At 47.0% G+C, this 23,890-nt stretch overlaps 1 protein-coding gene across 1 annotated transcript in view; it reads left to right on the top strand.

The window, feature by feature from the left end:
- Positions 1-18,157, top strand: part of KIF26B (kinesin family member 26B) — a 506,912-nt gene extending 488,755 nt beyond the window's left edge. Inside the window, exons 13-15 of the mRNA XM_043923976.1 lie at positions 6,710-6,912; positions 7,359-7,509; positions 11,103-18,157. Of these exons, the coding sequence (XP_043779911.1) occupies positions 6,710-6,912; positions 7,359-7,509; positions 11,103-11,251 (503 nt within the window). The 3' untranslated portion in view covers positions 11,252-18,157. The remainder of the gene's footprint in view (positions 1-6,709; positions 6,913-7,358; positions 7,510-11,102) is intronic.
- The last annotated feature ends 5,733 nt before the right edge of the window (positions 18,158-23,890 follow it).

The raw sequence follows: 23,890 nt of genomic DNA, 5'->3' as shown, positions 1-23,890 counted from the left end.
GGAAAGCTGATATGGCGGGTTCTCTGTGGATGGCCGGGGTGGGCATCTGTGTGTCCCCCAAGGCATGTTGTGGGCCTCGGCGTTTGGAACGCCTATGTTTTCTGACACTTGACCTAAGAAGCAGCATCTTTAGATTCAGTGTGGACACTTTTATCGGCACTCAGTGATGGTAAAAATGGAAAGCCTGACATCAGACTCCTCACTGGGGTCATCAGAGCTGTGGAGACTAGGGTGGGATGGGCCATGACAGGTTTGGGGGCCCTTCCAAATGCATGCACCTGGCAGCCAAGCCTGGAGTGGCTGGGGGAGCGGGGGTTTCAGGTCAAATTGGGGCCATTTCATGCAGCAAAACTGTTGGCACTTATCAACTTTAGTGTTTTGAGTTTTTGTGTGTTTTTTTTTTAACACTTGACATCTCCATGTCCATACAGAGTGCTGGGCTGATGAACAGGGAGTGCTAGAGAAGAAATCCTTCTGATGACCCACTGGCATCAGGGGGGAGGTTGGTTCAGGATGAGTGATCCCAAACCAGACAGCTGCATCTGACAGGCCCCGCACCACTATCGCCTGACTAAGGTGCTTCCCCACAGCTTCCTTCAGTGGATGCTTCCCCGACCTTCCAGGAGCCAGGAACAGAGTGGTCACTGGCAGGCACTGGGCTCAGTGGAGAGCAGGAAGCATCTTCTTGAGAGCATGCCGAAAACCCAAGAACTCATATTTCTGTGGGGACACAGATCAAAGTCCTGTGGTCAGTTCTTTCCAAGTGATGATATGGCATTTCGGCACCGTTGTTTCCTGTGCTGTTTCCAGCAGAGTGAGGGCACCATCTCTCCTCTGAAATTTCCTTCATAGCATTAAACTCCATTTCCTCTGGTCTGACCACATTCCCCTGGCCCCTGGCCTTAATTTTCCCCATCACACCCCAAGTAAGACTCCCAGTGTACCTCTGGAGGAGACCTGAGGGGCGGGGAGGCCCCTCAATAGTGGGTGCAAGTTCTGGATGATATCAGTTCATTCATGGACCTGATTTACCAGTGACCAAGTTCAGAACAAACCTCTCTCCATAGTTCTTCAGGCAGTCTATCAGATCTAATCCCTTGAATCTATTTCCACTGTATAATCGTAAGGGATTTGATCTAGGTCATACCTGAATGGTCTAGTGGTTTTCCCTACTTTCTTCAATTTAAGTCTGAATTTGGCAATAAGGAGTTCATGATCTGAGCCACAGTCAGCTCCCAGTCTTGTTTTTGCTGACTGTATAGAGCTTCTCTATCTCCAGCTGCAAAGAATATAATCAATCTGATTTCAGTATTGACCATCTGGTGATGTCCATGTGTAGAGTCTTCTCTTGTGTTGTTGGAAGAGGGTGTTTGCTATGACCAGTGCATTCTCTTGGCAAAACTATTAGCCTTTGCCCTGCTTCATTCTGTACTCCAAGGCCAAATTTGCCTTGACTTAGTTTTCTGGGTGTGACTCAGAAAACTAAGATCATGGCATCTGGTCCCATCACTTTATGGCAAATAGATGGGAAAATAGTGGAAACAGTGACAGACTTTATTTTTGGAGGGCTCCAAAATCACTGCAGATGGTGACTGCAGCCATGAAATTAAAAGACGCTTGCTCCTTGAAAGAAAAGTTATGACCAACCTAGACAACTTATTAAAAAAGCAGAGACATTGTCAATAAAGGTTCATCTAGTAAAAGCTATGGTTTTTCCAGTGGTCATGTATGGATGTGATAGTTGGACCATAAAGAAAGCTGAGTGCCAAAGAATTGATGCTTTTGAACTGTGGTGTTGGAGAAGACTCTTGAGAGTCCCTTGGACAGCAATGAGATCCAAGCAGTCAATTCTAAAGGAGATCAATCTTGAATATTCATTGGAAGGACTGATGCTGAAGCTGAAACTCCAGTACTTTGGCCACCTGATGCGAAGAACTGACTCATGTGAAAAGATCCTGACGCTGGGAAAGATTGAAGGTGGGAGGAGAAGGGGACAACAGAGGATGAGATGGTTGGATGGTATCACCAACTCAGTGGACTTGAGTTTGATTAAATCCAGGAGTTGGTGATGGACAAGGAGGCCTGGCATGCTGCCACGGGGTCGCAAAATCAGACACAACTGAGCGACTGAACTGAAGTGAAGTTCAGCACTCTGAGAAAATCCAAGATAGCCAATCACTACACACAGGAGAAGCCCTTAGACTGCAATTCACCTGACGCTGGGCACTCACTTCTCACCCTGAGAGCAGTTTATTGACATGGTGAGGAAGTTGAGAAGATGCAAAAAAGCATGGAAAAAAGATAACAGGAATTAGCCTTCAGAGTATCTCTACCAGGCTATTGTAGCCCTGTAAAATGTCATTGTCCTTTCAGGCTTCTTTACTTTTCTCTCACCAATCAGGGTGACCTCTGCGCTCATCTCATGGGGTGCCCTGGAGAGATGAGGAGGCTAATAGAGAGTGACCCTAATACCTGATTTTTTCCCATCTGTGGTAATGAGACTCCTTGGTGTTCCCCAATGCACCCCTGCCTCCTGGCCTCACCCTTGATTCATCCCCTCCCATACTCTACTAGGATTGGTCTCTGTGTCCAGTTGAATAAGGTAGATGAAAGTGATGGTTATGTCACTTTCAAGATTAGGTTGTGAAAGATACTGGAGCTGCTCTTTCCTGCTCTGGGTAGACCAGCTGCCATGCCATAAATAGCCCTGTGCAGAGGCCCACCAGGCAATGCACTGAAACTTCTGCCAAGAGCCACGACATGAGCTTAGAAGTGGATGCTTCAGCCACAGTCAAACCTTCAGATGATGGCAGCCCCATCTCGTGAGCTGAAAACTTGACTGCAGATCACAAGAGACCCTGAGCCAAAACTACCTGCTCCATCAGCCTCTCCCAGATCCCTGCTTCATAGGAACGTGTGAGAGAACCAACATTTGTTATTTTTACCTGCTGGGTTTAGGGTAATTGGTCACACAGTGATAGATAAGTGATACACCACCCATCCCATGAGCCTCCTCAGTTCCTCCCCTTTTTCTTGCATAAACAGATTCTTAGAGTCATCCCAGAAATGTCTGGACCCATGCACCCAGTGAGATGGGTGCACTGAGATGCCCATATAGCTTCCCAGATGGTGCTAGTGGTAAAGAATCCACCTGAAGTATAGGAGCCACAGGAGATATGGGCTCAAACCCAGGGTCAGGAAGATCCCCTGGAGGAGAGCATGGCAACCTACTCCAGTATTCTTATCTGGAGAATCCCCATGGACAGAGGAGCTTGGCAGACTATGGTCCATAGGGTCGCAAAGAGTTGGGCACAACTGAGGCGACTTGCAGCATGCACAATGCCCATACATATACCTCCCTAGGGGCTGAGTATATATTATCCAACTGAGAAAATAGGGCTTACCAGGGGTCCCATCACAAGTGTTTGCAGTCTGAGGAATGAGGGCCAAGTCTCCACCTGAAGGATGCTCAGACTCTCCTTGTCTCTGAGAGCTGAACATCTTCCCACTGATGCTTGGTGTTCTTTGGCCTCCATGCATGTTCTGCAGCAGCCATGTCTCACTGGAGCTGAGCCTCAAAGGCAGAACCGCTTGCTCAGAGTCAGCTGGCATGATCAGACCAATTGAAAAAAACCCAAACTACCAGCTGGTTCATTTCCATTGTAAGGGAGATAGATATTCACTTTCGTGGTTGACATCTTCAGTGGTTGACACTTCCTAGTTTCATAAGATAGTGTGTGTGTATGCATGTGTGTTTGCACATGCATCCATACACAACATAAAGATATGGCCCCCCCAAAACGAGATTTGATATGAAACCAAGGGAGCCTAGAGGACAGAGTATGCTCTGTAGGGAAAGTTAAGGTTGTGTTTAGAGTCCCTCGTTGTCTCCTGAAGGAAAGACTGCTCACCCGCACTCTAAACAGGCACTTACTGCCCTGAGTGCTGTACCACCACGGCTGCCACCACCTGGAGCTGCAGGTGGCAGCTTTTCACATTCCTACCTCCCTACATTGGTGAGAAGGTTGTCCTGTGCCTCGGCCCCCTGGTTCTATTTCAAAGAGTTCTGGCTCTTTTTCTCTCTGAGCTTGTGGTATTTTAAGCTTTCCTTAACATTCACTGGATATCTTGAAGTTGGAGAAAATTACAGTGTCTTTCTCTTTGGGAGGGTCATCACGTCACACAGGCCGCACTGGCCCAGCATGCAACAAGCAGAACCAACTGGAATCGGGGAGGAAGATGGAGGGAGGGTGGGGGAGAGAGGGCACTCACTCCTCCAGAGTTCCCCAAACACCACGAGGATGGTGCTATAAGGACCAGTGCTTCCCCCTACAGCAGCCCACTGGCCAATATAGCCCATCTCCTGGGGCCTCCAGAAAAGCCTCAGTGCTTTGTATCCTTCATATTCTCAGGGCTGCCATATTATGGTGTGTATGTTCTCTTGCCCTCCTTCACTCTCACTCAAATCTGACTTTAATGAGATCCACTCTGGTAGCTCAGGCAGTAAAGAATCTGCCTATAATGCAGGAGACCCGGGTTCGATCCCTGGGTTGGGACAATCTGCTGGAGAAGGGACTAGCAACCCAATCCAGTATTCTTGCCTGAAGAATTCCATGGACAGAGGAGCCCAGTAGGCTACAGTTCATGGGGTCACAGAGAGTCGGACATGACTGAGTGACTGGGCGCAGACACACATTCTATCTCAAAGCAGAATCAGCTCAGACTCTGTGTGCAGCTAGCCAAGGCTTCCCGCAGACTCCATTGTCTTCCCTCAGATGCAGGAGGGACCACATATCCATTCTGAGTTAAATTAGATCAGGCTCCCTTCAGCTTCAAACAAGATGGTGTCATGTTTCCCAACCATCCTTCTTCCAGGAGAAAGCAAGCTTCCTAATGTCTGGTCCTGGCGAAAGAAGGTGCCAGGTGGGTGTATGCCTCAGGAGATGCAGCTGTTTGAGGCGGCACTAGGCTTCGCTTCCAGGAGGCCAGGCCTGCAGCCTCCTACCGGGAGAGGGGCCAGAGCTAGGGGGACAAACCTGGTAGTCACCCAAAGCAGGAAGCTAGATCCACTTCAGATGTGGGTGAAAAGATTAGACCCCATCCTCAGAAGCCAGGCCATGGTTTCACTCACTCATGCCACCAGTAACCAAAAAAAAGTGGTGCTTGGTGCATTGGGGCCCCCCATCCTGACAGTCCTTTCGTGATTGCTTTTTATAATCCTCTAGAGACCTGCCTCTTAGGGCTCAAATCTGCATGGTATGTGTTGGGCTGCACCCCACAGGCCTGCAAACCTTGTAGTTGGCCCAGACGGAAGAAAGAGCTGGGAGACAACAACAGAGACATCAACAGTTTAGGGACAGGGGATCTTACACAAAGAGTCCTGGAGTTACATCCCACCTTGTGCGGCAGGCAGGACACGGCAGCAGTTGTCACCATTCAGGGGAGAAGGCTACCATTTATAGGCACAGTTGACGTCAGGTGGTCTCATTGGTTACCAGGGATTGATTAAGCCCTAGAATTAAGAGGATTGGATAGTCATGTGAATGAAGCCGGGACTGGTTAAACAGGGGATGCGTAGAAAGCAAGAGAACAGCCATCTTAAATGGCATAACAGTGCCAACTCACCCCTACATATTCTGCTCGACCCTTACAATATTGGTCCACCCCTCTTCCCAGATATCTCTGGGGTCCCAGATATCGAGGGGCACTGCAAGCAAATACCACAAATGCAATACAGACACCAGCAGCTAAAGAGTATCAAAAATCCAAGAGGTGGGCAAACTTTGGAGCCAGATGCTTATTGGGTCAATTTTTCAAGAAAGTCCACAAGGATGACAGTGGCTTCTCGCTGTAGACCCAGCAATCAAACTCATTTCACAGGGAGGCCACCGTTGGTTTCCCAGTTCACAAACAGATTCCCTCCACTCAGACTCGGGGTAAAATATACGATGTTTAACAAACAGGATACAGGTAAGATCGTAACCATGAAGCAGAATACAGGCAGTGACAGCATCCTGAGATGTCACCATCCATGCCTGTGGTCTTCATCCTGGTCTGCAGTACCACTCCACCTGTCCATCCTCAGTCACCACAACCTACTCTGGGCCAAGTTCTGTGGTGTTTAATCATAACCCATCTTTGGGAAGATCATTTATTATCTGATTTTTTTATTTTGGTGGAGAATGTGGGCAATGGGTTTTTTTAAATAAGGTAACACTGAGACTTTGGGCAAGTTATTGAAGTCTTTTTTACCTTTCTGTGAGAATTAGATTAGATACTAGACTTGTCTATGACAGAAAACCCAATAACAATATAAGATTGATTTCTCATGTAAAAGTCTGGTGTAGAGGGTTTTTAGGGCAATGAAAATACTCCATGTGATATTATCATGGATATTATATGTCCATGCTGAGGGTGTAGCCAGAGTGGCTCTCAGTTCTAGTGTCCTGCAGCCTGTGTGTTTTAAGCGGGGAGACCACAGGTGGGGAGGTAGGTGGGGGCTTCTGAACTTGTGGAGATGAAGGCAAGTGCCAATGAAAGGGAGTGGATGCTGAAGTGGTAGGAACTTGGGAGCATTTCAAACACAGCTCTGCCGCAGGTAGGGGTGGTGGGGGCGGGGGTGGGGGCTGTCACGCCCCCACCCCTCGCATTAAAAAATATGTTCAAAGTAATTCAAAACTATTAACTGTGGACTTAATTCCGTACCTAGGGTCCCAGAGACGGAGGCTCATCCCGGCGCTGTCCCTTGACACCCCCTCCCCCGTGAGAAAACCCACCAATAGCGCGGGGGTTCGCTGGGTGGACGGCCCCTTGCGCAGCACCCAGAGGGGCCTTGGGGAACCTTTTGAGATTAAAGTCTATGAAATCGACGACGTGGAGCGGCTGCAGCGGCGACGAGGGGGCAGCAGCAAGGTGAGCCTCCCCCACCCCGCGCCCCCGCAGGTCCCCTTGTCGCCCCCCCGCCCCCCCGGGAGCAGTGCTTGAGACGGGGCGCAGGCCCCGGAGACCCCCAGCGGCTTCCGCGCTGGTGGGAGGCGAGGGCTCCTGCCGGCAGCCAGGCCTGTGCACCCAGCTCCTCAGGAGAGCCGCCTGTTTCTCCACCTGGAGACGTGGAAGGTTCACAGACCGGGAGAGCTGGTGGGCTCTCTGGGCCTTTCTGGCTCCAGCCTGGGACGCCAACCGCCTTCTAAATTTGAGATAAGTCTGTGATAGTCCTGTCCTGTGCGTGCGCATCAGAACTGAGCCCCCGCGCCCTCCTTGCACAGACTATAAGCAGAAGTATTCCTTTCCAGAAGAGGTTGCGTGGGCTGGATTGGAGCTGAAGGTCCCTGTTTCCTCCCCTCTTATCTGTGTCCTAGGAGGTCATGTGTTTTAACGCAAAACTGAAAATTCTGGAGCATCGCCAGCAGAGAATCGCGGAGGTCCGAGCCAAGTACGAATGGCTGATGAAGGAGCTGGAGACGACCAAACAGTATCTGATGCTAGACCCTAACAAGTGGCTCAGTGAATGTAAGGCCCATCACTATGACTCCTGGGTTCACCCACTAAACAGATCAGGCTGAGGGACACAGATACTGTCTGAACCCCACCCCTGCCCATCGGCTGGAGACAGCTTCCCTGAGCTCCATCCCACTCTCCTGGGAGCAGATGGGCAGGAGGGGGCAGTGGGGTGGTGACCATTGCTCTTGCCAGATTATTTCTTGTGTGTCTCAGTCCAGAGCACCTGAAAATGAGATATTTTTTTCTCCCCCTGCATGTGGTGGACGATCACCCAGACATGAAGGCTATATTACAAATCTGCTCCCAGGCCACAAAATCACATTGCATATCTAGCCTGAAATAGACAAGAATTTATAGAGCTCTTAATAGGGTAGAATGTACAATCCTAGAAAAGCCTCACAAAGAACCCAGAAAGCAAAAAAGGAAAAAAAAAAAAAACCTACATTTTTGAGTGAAAAGAATAACATTTGCAGTGTTATTTCCATTTAATAGAAAGCCCAGGATGACAGCGACCATCTAGTAACAATTCAGAACAATTTTGCTCTCTTTGAAAGATGGATTCAATTGTCTCTTATTTATTTGTTCCTAACCATTCCATTTACCACAAAATAAAGCTCAGATCTGGTCCCAATTGTTTCAATGATATGGGGCCCAATGCTGGACAACTTAGCCTCTCGAATAAAATGTGTTACTTCCACTAGAATTCCTTTCCCTCCTTTCTTTTTCCGAACTCACCAGCTTTTCCCTGTGCCTCCCTCTCTTCATGACTGACCCCTGAAGGTCACAGCACCTCTTCCCAGCATTCCCAGGTCAGTGCAGGGAGCATGACAGGTCGAGACTGGAGCTGAGGTTTAAGAAAAATACTGGGTGAAATGATCCTGAGCAAAGAGGAAAGGACAGAATTTGCCAGCCTCCTAGCTGTGCCTGCCACTTTCACAGCATGTCTTCAGGTGGCTTCCTTTCCATAACGATGCAGCAATAACATCACCCTTGAGTACCTCATCGGTTCATGTGCAGATCAAACAAACCAATAGGAGGACAGGACACTGGGGCCAGTTATCATGATGCATCTTATCATGTTGCATTATATCACATGTGGTGTCAGCCACAGTTATGCAGAGCCGCTCTGGGTGTGGCTGTGAGACCTCGGGTAAGAGGCTTAACCTCTCTGAGCCTTGATTTCCTTAACCATCAGATGGGAAACATAATGGTCTGCCCATCTCATAGAGTTGTTGGGAGAGTGAATGAGCTACTGTCGGTCAAGTGCTACTACACGGCCTGCCTGTGATGAAAGCTCAGTATCTAGTAGTAATTAGTGTTTGTATTATCAGAGTTAATGAAAATAGCCGTTCTCAAAGGGCTGAGGAATTTGATTTCCTCAGTGCCTGGTTGCTTGATGCACCAGGGGGGGGGCCCTTGTTAGAAATCCTGACAGAGACACGAACTCCTGCTCTCCAGGGTATTTCCCTCTAAGCTGTATTGGGGCAGACAAGACACAAACAAGGACATTAGCTGAAGTCTGGCCACGGCATAAACCTGGAGCCTAATGCTGGTCTCTCCCACCTGTACACACCCTTTTCCTTCTTCCATGAATCCTCTGGCACTTCAGAATCCCAGGGGCACCCATTCAACAGCTCCTCTTCTTCCTTTTTTATCCTTTCATTAACATTTTTGAGAGCTGTTTATGCCTGAGGCAGCCTTGACAATTGTCTTCATCTTACAAAGTCACACTTTTCCCAGGAAGTGAGCTGCTTAAACATTGGTACAAATGTAGATGCTTCCAGGAAACAATTGCTTCCTTCTTGCCTTTGTTCATGTCAGGAATCAGTGATTTTTTTTATGCTGAGAAAGGTAATGAACAGAAGGCCACATGAAAGGAGAAGCACAGAGATTGGCCCTTCAAGATGAATTAAAATCAAGAATGACCAAAAAAAAAAAAAATCAATGAGGCTGTATGCTGACTATTCCCTGGATAATAGGCAGGGTGTTGGCATAGAAATATATGTGCTGGGATCCTTTTTTTTTTCAAATTTCCTAATTCTGATGCCACTTTCAAGATGATCCAATAACATAGCCTGATGTGGCTATGGTGTGGGGAGGGTTTTTTTTACTTTAGACTGGTATTCAGGAGCCTCCACCTTATTCTGAGCCCCTGTCCTTATTAACTATGTAACCCTGAACAGGACACATCCCTTCTCTGAGCTCTGTTAACTCCCCTACAAAAGAAGTTAGCCCTGATTTCCACCCCAGGTTTTCTGATAGCTCATTACAGTTCTCAAACCACATTCACATTCATCGTTTCTTTTTGGTTCTACTCTCCATAGCAACTCTAGTTAGGAAAGTAGGCAGACTAGGGATGACTCGCGTGTAACTTCCAAGGACCCTGTGCCAGCAAAGGTTAGGTGTGGCCTTCTTAGGAGTCAAGTGCAGGTCTACTGCCTTGGATTGCAGGGTCACCCCACTGTCCTGGCTGCTGTCCATGCCTGTCCTCCCCATGCTGGACACTCTGCAGCAGCTCACCGCCCTACCCGTCACAGCTGGACCAACTAGTGGCCAGTGGTGCAGGAGAGGTGGCCTCAGATAATTGCCCTTGAGGAACTGAAGGAAATAGACTTTTAACTCTGTTCAGGTCTGAACTTTAGGGACAGAATCTGGGTCCTAAATCTTGCTTGTCTTCTGAGCAAAGAATTGTAATTATTATTATTTTTCATCAAAGTATAGTTGATTTACAATGTGCTAATTTCTGCAGTACAGCAAGATAATTCAGTTGCATGCACACACACACACACATATATATACATTTATATAAATATATATATATACATTTTCATCTTTTTTCCATATGGCTTATCACAAGATATTGAATAGAATTCCCTGTGCTATACAGTAGGATCTTGCTGTTTATTCATCCTATATATAATACTTTGTATCTGCTAATCCCAAACTCCCAGTTCCCTCCCTCACCGCCCTGCCCCTAAGCAAATACAAGTCTGTTCTTTGTGAGTCTAAGAATCTAGTTATTAACATGTGCGTGCATGCTAAGTTGTTCGACTCTTTGCGGCCCTATGGACAGTAGCCTGTTAGGTGCCTCTGTCCATGGGGATTCTCCAGGCAAGAATGCTGGAGTGGGTTGCCATGCCCACCTCCACCGGATCTTCCCCACCCAGGGATTGAACCCTCATCTCTAATGTCTCCTGCATTGCAGGTGGGCTGTTTACCACCGAGGAACCACAGGGTTCAGATCCCTGGATGGGGACGATCCCCTGGAGAAGGAACCGGCAACCCACTTCAGTATTCTTGCCTGGAAAATTCCATGGACAGAGAAGCCTGGAGTAGCAAAAAGTCGGATAAGACTGAAGCAACTTAGCACACACAGAGAGCCTCAATTAAATGTCGGGGGTCTAGTGTTAACATTAGAACGGAGGGCCCCAGTACAGTTGCAAGTAGCAAAGGGTTCTGTTCCCGACTTGAGAGCTGCGGAGGGTCGAGGGCACATCGGTGCTAAGACCTCCAGGCGCAGGCGCAGCAGCCTCGGGGCCGAGCTGTCCGGTCTCCCTTCCCTGCAGGCGGCGCGTCCCCATCGGGCTTCTCCTTCTTTGCAGTTGACTTGGAGCAGGTTCTGGAGCTGGATTCCCTGGAGTACCTGGAAGCGCTGGAGTGCGTGACGGAGCGCCTGGAGAGCCGCGTCAACTTCTGCAAGGCGCACCTCATGATGATCACCTGCTTTGACATCACCTCCCGGCGCCGCTGATGGGAGCCGCCGCCCGGCCCGGCCCTCACTCCCGAGCCGCAGGCAGCTGCGCTGGGCCAGCCCTCAGGGCCGGCGCCGCTCAGAGACCACAGAAGGAGGACGAAGGTTGGAGGCAAGTCTGGAGTGAGCGTGGAGCGGAAGGCGAGTTTTTCTTTTGTTTTCTGTAGGGACGGTGCAGACACCAGACACGCAGGAGAGGAGCGAATGATGGGAAGCCCAAGGGACGTGGAAGCCCCCGTGAGACTGAAAAAGCACTTTGAGGAACTTTGAAGAACTTGTTTGTACATAAGAACTGCTGGCAAAAGAGACCGCCCTCTTCTACTGGTTTGTGAGAAAAGGGGAGAGTGGACGTGGGATTGTTGTGGAAAGCTAAAACAAAACAACAACAGGTTTCCCCGAATGACTGATTAAGTGCCTTGCAAATCTTTGTTATTATCCAAACGTTTATGTTCATACTTTCTTGTGTACAGATGGTGCTAGTCAAGATGAAAACAACAACATGAACAAAAAAGAAAAATCAAACACATTTTTGCAATGTATTTACAGCTCGTTTTCTCTTGGTGTTTTAGCCTATTTCTGACTTGCTATTTCTAAGTAAGTTGTGTTTGTAGCGCTCTTTCCTAATCAGTATTGCATATGAATAAATGTTAACTGTCTGCTATGGTTCTGCTGGGAAGGCCACACAAACAAAAGCTAGAGACTTCTGGGCCCAAGCCAGTGTGTTTCCAGGGATGGTTGGAACTGCAGGTGATGCTCATTGCCACCTCCCACCAGTGGCAGGGTCAGAGGGCAGACTTGGAGGTCGATTATGGAGCAGGTGCACGTGAGCTTGAGAGAAATGGGTGCGTCTTCAGGGGAAAAGGAGCCTCTATGACCCTGGCCCTCCTTACCCTTTGAGTGGGATGTTTGTGCCGAATAGTTTTCCCTCCAAGTCCTGAGTCATGTCAGTTCAATTCAGTTACTCAGTCATATCTGACTTTTTACATGTACTGAGGCACGTAAGACTGGTTCCTTTACCCATGAAGCTGGGGTCCTCAGCAACATTTTTCATATTTTTATTCCAAAGATTCTGGATCTAAAGAACACTTGAACCAGTTCAACAGAGCCATATTTTTTTGTTCCCCAGTTTTGCAGATTTATTAGAGCAGAGGATTTTTCCCAGTCTGGAGACCTTCTTGGACTTGTAGATGCTCAGAGACCGAAGTAGTATTAGTCCAGAACAAGGAGTGGGGGGGGGGGGGGCGGGTTACACAACTTTTCTATTGTCCAGAGTGCTGTTTAATGCAAGAAGTTCCAGTCCTTTTGAACCAAAGCCTCCATCCCAAGAAAGGACCAGGTCTGTCTGCTCAACCTTGACACCTGAAGGCAGAGAAAGGTTTTCGGTCATACATCACATACCTGTGGGGCCCAGGGTTTCATGCATGTGGGTATACAAGGCTTGACCCCAGGAACTTTGGACTTTATTCTCAAACTGAGATGTTCATCTCTGCCACAATTCCCTTAGGGATTAGTATACCCATTTTAGTGATGGAAACCCAAAGCATAGAGTGCTCCAGGGATTATCTAATAACAGCTGTGCAACAGCAGGGTGTTTACCTACCTTCCAGTCAGGGCCTTCTCCCAGGCCCTTCTAGCCAGGCCATTGATAGAGGTGCCCAGGATTTTCCAGAGTACTGTTCTTTTTGACCTCAAATGCAGCATAACTTCATGAATTTATTTCCAGGCGAGGCAGTCCTGGCTAACCGACTCCTCAGCCCCAACTGCTCCCCAAGGAAAAAGAACAATTGCATTTCTTTTTCAGTGCTCCTTTGTACACATGCAGCCCAGCATAGCTGGCTAAACAACTGGCAAAGCTCAGTTGAACTCAGTAAGTGGGAACCGAAGTCTTATGAGCTTCATAGTGCAGCCCTTTACTGGTCAGAACAGGGCACAGACAACCCCCTAGACTAGGAGCCAGCTTCTCTCTGGCTTTATGTTCAATTCAAACTCACTCCTATGGCACTGTGTACACAGAAGCTGTGCTCCATCTGATAGCCAACACGGGCTAAAATATAGTGAAATGTTACTGCAGAATGGATGGTCTCCCCCTCCAGTTTTAACAAGTCACCTTGGGAGAGGCAGGCCTCCCCCACCCTAACCCCATTCTGCAGGGCAGCCCCATGGTTCTGGGGCTGGGTATGCTCTCGTCTCTGCACTTCCGTAAATGAATTTGTTAAAGAGCAGCCTAATGGAAGTGTCTGGACCCCAAGAGATGTCAGTCTGTTGAATTTGTTTGGGTTTTCCACTCGGCATCCCTTTGGTTGCTGGCTTGAAATATACCATCATTTCATGGAAAGCCTTTGATTGAAGGACTGTCAAAGGTATCTTTCTCTTTGTTGGAAACATACACACTTGATTAGTAATCAATGTCCTTAGCTTTTGCCCTGGCCGTATCTTCCCCACAGGTTACTTCACTGAGCTGAGTTCCTTAACAGGCCATCATGGGGCCCTTGTGCCTTTCCTGAATGAGACTAAGTATAAATACCTACAGGAATTTCAAGTCTTGATCAGTGAAATCTTTCCTAGGGGTAATGGCCTTCAGTTTGCATCCTGCCTAAACCTGCTTTATATGTAACAATTTTGTGAGATAGCAAAGGGTTGAATAAAACCAAGAGCTCTCTTGACAAGTCAGATTGGGCTCTTAAAATGCCACACCACTGAACTTCTCACAGAACGCTGTTAGTCATGGTGTAGGAGAACAACTTGGCATGGAGGTTGTTCATTCTGACTTTTTCCTTTTTTTTTCTTTTCTGACCTAAGTCAGCTACAAACAACATACCAAGTGTTTATGAACTCTGTGAAGAAATCATGAATTTCATGCTATTGAGTGTTCCTGGTTCTATCAGTTGATTGTACAGCTGATCAGCTGTCATGAAGCAGTTCTAGTACCTGAAGAACAGCTTCATTCAATGACCAAATGTGAAATGGTCCAGGTCCCCTTGTGGTTTTTATGACAGTTAACTAGGAAGGCAAAGAGAATGTCAAAGAACCCATTATTCCATTTTATTATCCACAAATGAAAGGCCCAGAAAAATATTTACTTGAAATTAACATTTAGAAGCCTTCTTTGTCTGAAACTATCTTCCCTCTCCAAAGTTGAGCTCAGTGTGAGGTGGAAGCATTAGCACAAAACTCAGAGCCCAAAAGGGGAATAGCGACGTTGTTCCCTCGGAGTAAATCCATAGTGCATCTCATGATGGTGTTTCATGTTGCCACAGAGGATGGTGTTTCATGTTTGCTTTATCCTGGGCTTTCAAGCCCCACCTGAGAGCTGGAACCTTTGATCTTCTCATCCGTGAATTCCCCTCTCCATCATGGGGAAGCTGTCGCTAACTTTCATCTCTTCCAGACTTGAAATTGAAACACCCCATCTGTTGTTTTCTGTGCAGTGGCTATTCTGAAGCTGGGGAGTTTGAGATGCGGAGGCAGAGGTTGGTCCTGTGTTGACTCAGGTGGGGTGCATACAAGAGATCCCAAACTGGGGAGAGAAGAAAGCTGCGATAAAACGCTATGCAGCCCAGAGTGGGGAATTCAGCAGGCAGGAATCTGGCCATTTGTCATAAATTAGTCTTAAACTTGAAGTCTGTGTTCCTGGAAGGTGGCAGTGACTTCATTGTAGCCACAGAAACTATCCAGGGCTGTGGTTCAAATAGTCTGACACATACATATGTATCTTGTACTGGTTCTCAGATTTCTGTTCATTTTGAGCAAGAGGCCGTTTATGGGCTTCAGGTGCTGATCATGACTTTTGGTTACTCCGTCAGCCTTTATCACAGGTGTTACTATTCAAAAGCAGCTGTCTGACCTGGGTTTCTTGGGATGGAGGTAGAACCTGCAAGAGCCTGGGCTTTTGTTAAGCTCCCTCTCCACACAGTTGTGTCATTGGCCACCGCTGATGTGTAATCAGGGCTCCTGCCACGAATAACAATGTGATGAATGTGTCTAAATTCCCTGTGCCATAAAGGGTTTGGGCCGTCACAGACATTACTAAAGATGAGTTATTTCAAAATGGAAACCAGAAGAATTCATGAGTTTACTCATTGTGCTTTTCCTGCTGGAATATTAGCCCCACTCGTAGAGCGTGTATTAAAAGGTTTCCTCACTTTTAAAGGCAATGTATTTTAAACCCTGAAACCATGCCTGTAAGAAACATGTTGAAATCCCTGTTCTTGACAAGTTGATGCTGGATAAACCATCCATTGGCACTGGTCCTGGGGCCTGATTGCTGCCCCCACCCAGGCAATACTGCCCATCTTCCCTCATAGAGGACGCTCTTCAGCACTGGCACCCTGAGGCATGACTGCCTAAGGGAGGCCAGTGCAGCCCACTTTTCTGAGTGCCCAATGAAGCAAAACTGACACTCAGTTTCACTGAGACCAGCAAATGGTCTCAGTTTTTTGGGGGGTGGGGGGGTTAGTGGGAGGACAAGGTGGTAGAATATAGTGTTCCTTTGGATTCTAACCTCTCTTTCTCTTCCTCCAGCAAAGATCTGTCAACATTTCTGGGTAAAAACTCGCAAATTGTGTCACTTAGCAATCTTCCTGAAAAAATACATACCTGTTCCAAACTGTTCATCGTTTCCAGATAAAAGCATCATTCTAATCCAGGAGAGACTCATCGTCTCAAAAAAAAACAAACAAACAAACTTTTTTTGCAAAATTTTAGAAGCTACTTATCACATCCCTAGACAAACACATTCTGCTTTTGGGTGGCCCCACTCAGAACCAGAGATGATGTCATAATATCAGAGACACAGTGGTGCTTGAGGTGGTATCAAGGCTTCAGTGCATATAATTAATATCCTCTAAATGCATTTCCCAGCATCTGTGTGTGTATTAGGGTGAGTCCTGAAGTGCGGGCCCATGCACATCTATTTTATATAGATAGAGAAATTACCTTCAAAATGAAAGAGGCTCACTGTTTTATTCCCCATACTGCTTATCAACACCCCACATTGTCATATTCACTTTATGAAGAAGTTACAATTTATTTGTAAACTCGGGCTGTTGTTTTGTAGCATTGCTCATGTTTTATATTATTTATACATCATGGTTGGAAATGCTATCCAAGTGCTATGTATCAAAGTGTAAGTTTGGTGGATCTGCCTATGGCTATTTATTCACCTCATTAACAGAGACACAGGTACCAGGAAGGAAAGAGAAATCAATCAGGAGAACAGGGACTAGGCTCCAATCCTCAAAGTACAGGACTTAGTTCAAAATGTAGTTTGTTTCTATAGCAAGTAAGTAGCTGAAAGAGAAAAGATGCTTTCCCTTTGAACATGATGATAATGGACTTGGAAAGCAGCCTCCATGGGCCTTAGTGAGAGAGGATCCAGCCTCTTCGTGCTGGTCCCACACTAAATTTCTGAAAAGTGCAGACAGTATTAGGTTCCCACATTTCCCTGAGAAACCTCAGCACCCCCGGTATTCCTGAAGGGGGTTTGGAAAAGGAACCCAAAATTCCTTAGCTTGGAGATACCTTGGAGATATATATATATATATAGTACATGTTCTTTTCTGGAGAAACCAAAGCACTTTAGTGAGTCTTAAAACCCATAATACTTAAGGCATCTTGTCCCCTCCCTGGATCCCCGAGAGGCTGGGAGGGACTGGGGGGGTCAGTAGTCTCATTTGAGAGGCAGCTAAACCTAGGAGAAAAAGCCTTGAGCTTGGGGTAAGGAAGCCGGTCTCCAGGTCTGGTTTCCTCACTCGCTATGCAACCTTGAGCAAGTTGCTTCACTTTGCTGGGCCTGTGGCTCGCCGATGGAAGATCGGGGGTTATATTAGCTGCCCTTCTGGGATAGTGTAAAGAGAAAGGTATGGGAAGTGCTTTGAAGAGATGAAAGCTCTGTATTGGAGCTGGGGGTAATCATTTTAGATGAAGAAACTGAAGTCAATAGCCAATGACTGGCCCAAGTTCACAGAGTAGTTTTATAGCAGAACCGGGATCTGAGTCCGGCCTCTTGGACTCTGCCCACAAAGGTGCTGTTGTACCAGGTGTGTGATATGTGGACACCCACCACACCGAGGGACTGACGTGTGTGTGTGCACGGGGGCGTATACGGATGCATGTGTACAGAGGGTATGTGACATGGTGGAAGAACATAGGACAGAAAACCTGAGTTCGAACTCCAGTTTTGACCATAGTCCTATGGCCTTGGATATATAACCCAACTTTTCTGGAACACAGTTTTCTAATCTGTAAAATGAAGACAGTGTGCTAAATGATCTTTGTGGTTCCTTCAGCTCTAGTCATGTATGTATGTGTATATAAATATGCTAATCTGTAGAAATGGGCCAGTGTGAAGATTGGAGACAAGACCTGCCCAAGTGCATTTATTGTGTCAGAAACAGCAAATTCATAAACAAATTCATAAAATCTCTTTTTAAATTCAATGGTGGTATTTAATGTCATTGTGTTAAATTCACTATTTGGATAAAAGATTGGTGCCATTTAAAAAATGAAGTTCTTAGCTTACAAGTGTTTGCTGTTAAAAACTTTTAATAAAATTTGTTGAAAGCCAGAAATTCAACTATTCTGTACTTGGGTAGGTCCCAGCAGCCTATTCGCAAACAGGCTGTTTTTGTGTACGGGCCTTCACATAGTGATAAAAGAGTTAACTGTTGGCTTGATCTTGATAAAACGTGAGCAGGCTACCTAGAGAACAGTCTGGAAATGAAAGTTCTCAAAAACTGGTGACATGATTTCATTAAGCTGTGTGCCATTTCCAGTGTGAAGACATTGTTTGCTGGCTAACGATCTCTGACTTTTTGTGGCATATGAGGTGTAAAATGTTGTCGAAAAAGAATCTGGTGTTTAAAAAGAATCAACCTATGGTGGCATTAAATGTTCACTTTTCTCCTACTCAGAGTCATGAATTCCTCTCTCCAGTTTATCCTTCTGAACAGAGGAGGGAACAATTCAAGGTCCGGGGCAAGGGCATCTCACTAGAGCAACACCTTGGCTGAGGACTTCTTCCCAGGCCTCAGGGCCTCCCTAGGATGAGGCCTGTCTCCTTTCACTATGGGGCTGGCCCCCAACAAGTTCAGAAGCTCAGGCAGGGGTGCGTGGATGTGGGGCTGAGTCCTGCGTCCCTGAAAGTCCACAGGTTGGTGATCATACATGAAACGTGTCAAGAAGTTAGGTGTTGATGTGGTGATGGCTTTGTTGGCTTAGGGACTCCCTCTCAGTCCAGTGCCTCTGGGGCTGGTACAGAATAGAGGCCTTGACAGTCATGAAGATTGCTTGGGCCTGGATACACAGCCCCTTGTCACAACTGTGCTGGTCTCACCTGTAACTGGGTATACTCAGGTAAGAAAGCAGGAACAGGTCAGAAACTGGAAGAAGGCCTCTTAGGTGTCCCCCATCCTCAAGAACAGTCTGGTGCCTTCCACTGAAGGTATTCCTCTGGGCGGCATGAGACACTTCTCAATGGTGGTACCTCATTCATCCAATGAATGAGTGCTCCGTAGTCTGAGAGAGAGGGCAGCAACCACTCCTAGCAAAACACACTCATTGTCCCTACCATGGCATGCTCTGAATTCATGTCTCCTCTACTGAGCCAGCCTGGACACACACAGCTCCCATCCACCCCCTACTCTTATCTCATGGGCTCACTTTGGGCCACTGTAGCAGAAGTCATAAGTTCTTAAGAAGCCTGGAGCCATAAGAGTTTTCTAGACAAAATGCCTTCAATAGAAGAGCTGGTGGAAGGGATACCTAGCCCTGGCCATCCCCTGGGAGTGGAGAAACCATAAAGACAGCACCTAGAACTGCTTCTAACCCCTCACTCTTCCCCCAAGGGAGGACTACCAAATATGTGATCTTACTTGTTGTTTAGTCACTAAGTCAGGTCCAACTCTTTCATGACCCCATGGACCGCACCCACCAGGCTCCTCTGTCCATGGAATTTCCCAGGCAGGGATACTAGAGTGGGTGGCCATATCCTACTCCAGAGGATCTTCCCAAAACCCAGAGATTGAACCTGCCATCTCTGGCATTGGCAGGTGGATTCTTTACCACTGAACCACCAGGGAAGTCCATGATCTTACTTGGATTTGTCTCCTAAACCATTAAGCTCTCCAAATTGCTATTAATATAACTGTTATGTTTTTCATCCTTTCCATCCTGTCTTTTGGTGTCAGGACATAATGATTCTGTCTATCATGGGACCGTGGCACACTCCTGCAGGCACACTCCTGCAGACACGGGGACTAGAAGGACATAAAAACCAAAGCAAGGTGACACCGCCTTCCAGCAGGAGCAGACCAGGCCATTCCTACATCTGCGTGGAGAAAATGCTGCCCTGTCTCACTTAGGGCCTACTGCAATGTCTGATCTTCCAGTTGAAGGTTTTGTTTCCAGAAAACCTTTATAAACATACAGAGCACTTGAATGTAAACACATTGGCCTGTCAGTGGCCAGTGCACCCAGCACCAATGGGTGTCTCTTGTTCTGCAATATCCCCAGGGTCTAGAACAGAGTCTTGAATGTGGTACTCAAACAATACTAGTTGAATGCATGAGTGAATGAATGAAAGGATCACCTTTGGAAGAAGAAGAGGGAACAGAAAAATCCTGGGCAGAAGTGTGTGGAAATGTCAGACTTGTTTAACAAAAGAACCAAAGGTCTGCAAACGCCCCTTTGGGCATGAAGTCCGTAATTACAATCGGCACCAGGCCCACACCAGGCAAACTGGAGCCCTTGCTTATCAGGCACACAGCCTTGATTTCCCCACCACTGAGCCGTCTTGGCCTTCAGGCTTCCTAGAGATAGAAGAGTAGCATTCAAGCACATAGATGCCTTCTCGCCATTTACGAAGTAACCATGGAACAAATCTTCAGTGAGTGCCTGCTTTGTCTCAGACACTGCTGGGGCTGAAAACAAAATAGACTCCAGCCTCCAAGAACTCAGAAAGTTGGCAATACCAACTGGCAAACAGAAACCCCATTATAAACAGGCAAACACAGTTCCCCTCAAGGTAGGGTGACGGTTTCTCCTGCCAACCCCCACTACATGCCCCTTTTCATCTATTTGGAGCCTTAGGCCAGACCTCACCTCCAAAAGAATCTTCTTGGGCCCAAGATTGGGAGGACAAGGAGGGGGCAAGGAGGGAGAGAAGAAAAGTATGGATCACCCTGCAAGTCACCTTATTTCTGCTATGGAAGTTCACTCCCCATGGGGTCCCAGGCTGGCCCAGCCCTAAACCTGTCTGCTGAGGCTTGTCATCCTCAGGGCTGCTCAGCTGAGTCCTCCAGCCTTTGTTCGGAAGCCTTCTCCCTGCAATTACCAAGAGACTGAAAAGAATCCAGGAGGCTGAGGGTTTTAGGAGTGAGGGGTAGATTGTACCCCCAAGCCAACATGGCCTCTCCATCTGGGGAAGTGATCTGGAGGTCACCCGAGGAAGTTGCTCTGGGAGCTCCCAGCTTCTGTGCTGGGTAAATAGTGTGTTGTCCACTTATTTTTTGAGTTGCTTCCCTGGTGGCTCAGATGGTAAAGAATCTGCTTGCAGTACCAGAGACCTGGGTTCGATACCTGGGTCAGGAAGATCCCCTGGAGAAGGAAATGGCAACCCAGTCCAGTATTCTTGCCTGGAAAATTCCATGGATGGAGGAGCCTGGCAGGCTACAGTTCATGGGGTCACAAAGAATCCAACATGACTGAGCGACTTCACTCTCTCTCCCGCTTATTTTTTTTGTAATTGTTAAATTGCCCTCGATCTACCCATCTTTGGGCACCTTCCTTCCATAGCAGTCCCAGGTCCAGATGTATATGTTACATTGTCTTGTGTGTGCTCAGAAGAAAAACTCAAAGGTTTTCTGCCAAACCAGAGCTCCATCCACAAACCCCAAGTTCCCTGAAGAGCCAGCAAGAAAAAGGCTTAAAAAAACAAACAAACAAATGAAAAAACTAGGATTTTGAAAAGCTGGAAATAGAAAATAAAAATTATCTTTAATCTCACTTCAGAGAACCACTGTGATAGTAGACACACAAAAACACCTGTACAAACACTGGATAATCACAGACTTAACCCTTTTTCAAAATTTGCTTTCCTCCCCTGTAATAGTCTTACCCTGTAGCTCAAACAGTAAAGAATCTGCCTGTGATGCAGGAGACCTGGGTTCAATCCCTGGGTCGGGAAGATCCTCTGGAGAAGGGAATGGCAATCCATACCAGTATTCTTGCCTGGAGAATCCATGAACAGAGGAAACTGGTGGGCTAGAGTCCATGGTGTCTCAGAGTCAGACACGACCAAGTGACTAACACTGCTACCACTAATAATCCTACCATGCACATTTATTTCCCCAGTCAAGAACATGTGTTCTTACAACTAATGTTTAATGGCTCCAGAATATTCCATCGGGTGGATTGACCATCATTTCGGTAGTACAGTTCCTTGCTATTGGACCTTAAAATTGTTTCCACTTTTTTTGGTATAAATTATGCTACAATAAACAGATTGAACATAAATCTCTTTTTTGCATCTCTGGCAAGTCTCTTAGGATAAATCCCTAGAAGTGATTCCCCTCAAAAGGAATCCAAGATTACAAGGCGTTTTATACACACACAGAGTGGCCATGTTTTAAACCAACATTACAAGGGATTTTATACACATGGAGAGTGACTTGAACAACTTAAAACCCTCCTCCAATGGTCCCATTTACAGTCATCTTTTCCTCTATAAATTCCTATTTCATTGACTCACTTACTTGTTCACCCCACAAATATATATCAAGGAGTTCCAAAGTGGGATGCATTCTTGCTCTAAGATGCACCAAGTCATTAAACATTCCTTTGTATCTAATGGAAGATGTGTATCTGCCTCTATATTAGGCTCTGGAGGTGTAGCAGAGACAAAACTTTACTCCAACCTTCTTAGGTCTTCTGCTGTACCTTAGAATTAAATTGACACAAGACAGATTTACATAAGAAACACATACATATTTATTTAATATAAGCTTTAAGTGCCACGAGAGCCTTCATATAAAAAAAAAAAAATGAAGACCCAAAGAAGTGGCAAAGCCTAAATGCTTTTAAACTCAGCTGAAGAGAGGCAGCTGTGGAAACGGAACTAAAATATGTGGGGAGGCTAAAGGAAGATGAGTTATTTTAACAAGGCTCTTGGTGCAGAGTTCTCTCAGCCTTGACTCCCCTTCCCTGATGATAAGAACGTTTCTCTTCTCCCTCGTACTGGGAGGGCATCTTTCATAGGGGAGTTATATCTCCTGTTTTCAGGAAGAAAAGGGGGAGATCAGAACATACTTCTTATATCTGTGGTTTTTCAAGTGCCTTTAGCTCAAAATAACCCTCATGCTAAACTGGCATGTTGTGGGTGGCAGGTTCTTCAACTTTTCCAAGCGCAGCTCTTTCTATGACCCATAGTGTCTAGCACAGTGCTAGGCACACAAGTGTTAGCATACAGAGGGTTTGGGTTATCGCTCTCAGAAAGGAACTTTATTATACATTATAAACATACACGTTTTGGGAATACTTCCCTGAGAATTCTGACATGTGTCTTCACTCCTAGCCAATAAGTCACAAACCTGTGTGCTAGTTTGAAAACAGCATTCTGCACTCAATTTTGAGGGGATCAAGGGAGATCTTTGGGTTCAGATTCCTTGTCTGTGTAGAAGTGAATGTGTGGCTGAGGTCCCTCGGGCTGGTTCTGACAATAAAAAGGAGACGCTGTATGCAGAAGGATGTCAGAATCTGCTAATGCTCACCGAAGTAAGATAGTAGAGTGCCAGGCATTTAATAATTAGAATAAAGACCCTTCAGACATGCTTTCACTTCTCCCACGGGCTGTGCCTGTCATCCCGTGGCCTCATTCAGCACTGGTCCATTCGTTTATAACCCTCAGGGGCCTCCTCCTGCTGGACGTAGATGGGCTGTCAGTCCCCCACTCCCCAAAGTCTGCTCCCAGGGTTGGGATGACTGATGAAGGCCCAGGTGGTGGGATTCTGCTGCACGTGTAACTTTTCTTGGACCCAGGTTCATAGCATCCTGTGACCCTGCCTGCTCCCCGTCCTCAGTCACTCCGAGGAGAACCCCGTTAGAGGGTTGCAGGCAGCTGCTCCAGTGGGCATAGCTGCCAGCTCTTCCCCGAAAGATAGGGACACAGGATCAAGTGGAACCTCAGACCCAAGGCCTCGCTCCAAACGCCTTGCTGGATGCAGGTACACCCTCCCCGCCCCCCACCAAGGATGGTTCAGTTTGTTTCTCAAGCCGACCACATGTCTTCAATCTCTCTAATATTACTAGGAAAAACAATTTCAAAATGCCTTAGCTATATAATTCACGAGCCCCCTGGTTTGATTCAGGTGATGAGGTTTAAACTGATTACTGTGCTGTGTGGCTCTGAGTCCTTCACGCGCTGGCTAGCCATTCTTGGCGGATGGTTCCAGACTTCGCTGCAGAAGCTGACTGACTACCCCTGAGGTGCTCCCTGAAGCTCCCGCGAACCCCTGTTCACAAAGAACGCTTTAATGTACCGGAGCCCGGGAGGGCACGGTCTGCAGGCGCCTCCCCGGGGCGGCCGGGCCACTCTGCGCACGCGCAGCCTTCTCTTGGCGGTCGGGGGGGAGTTGCCAGTTTCGC

The sequence above is a fragment of the Cervus elaphus genome, chromosome 14, assembly GCF_910594005.1.
Source record: "Cervus elaphus chromosome 14, mCerEla1.1, whole genome shotgun sequence".
Classification (NCBI taxonomy): Eukaryota; Metazoa; Chordata; class Mammalia; order Artiodactyla; family Cervidae; genus Cervus; species Cervus elaphus.
Note: the sequence above shows the minus strand (reverse complement) of the source record. Positions and strands in the feature narration are given on the sequence as shown.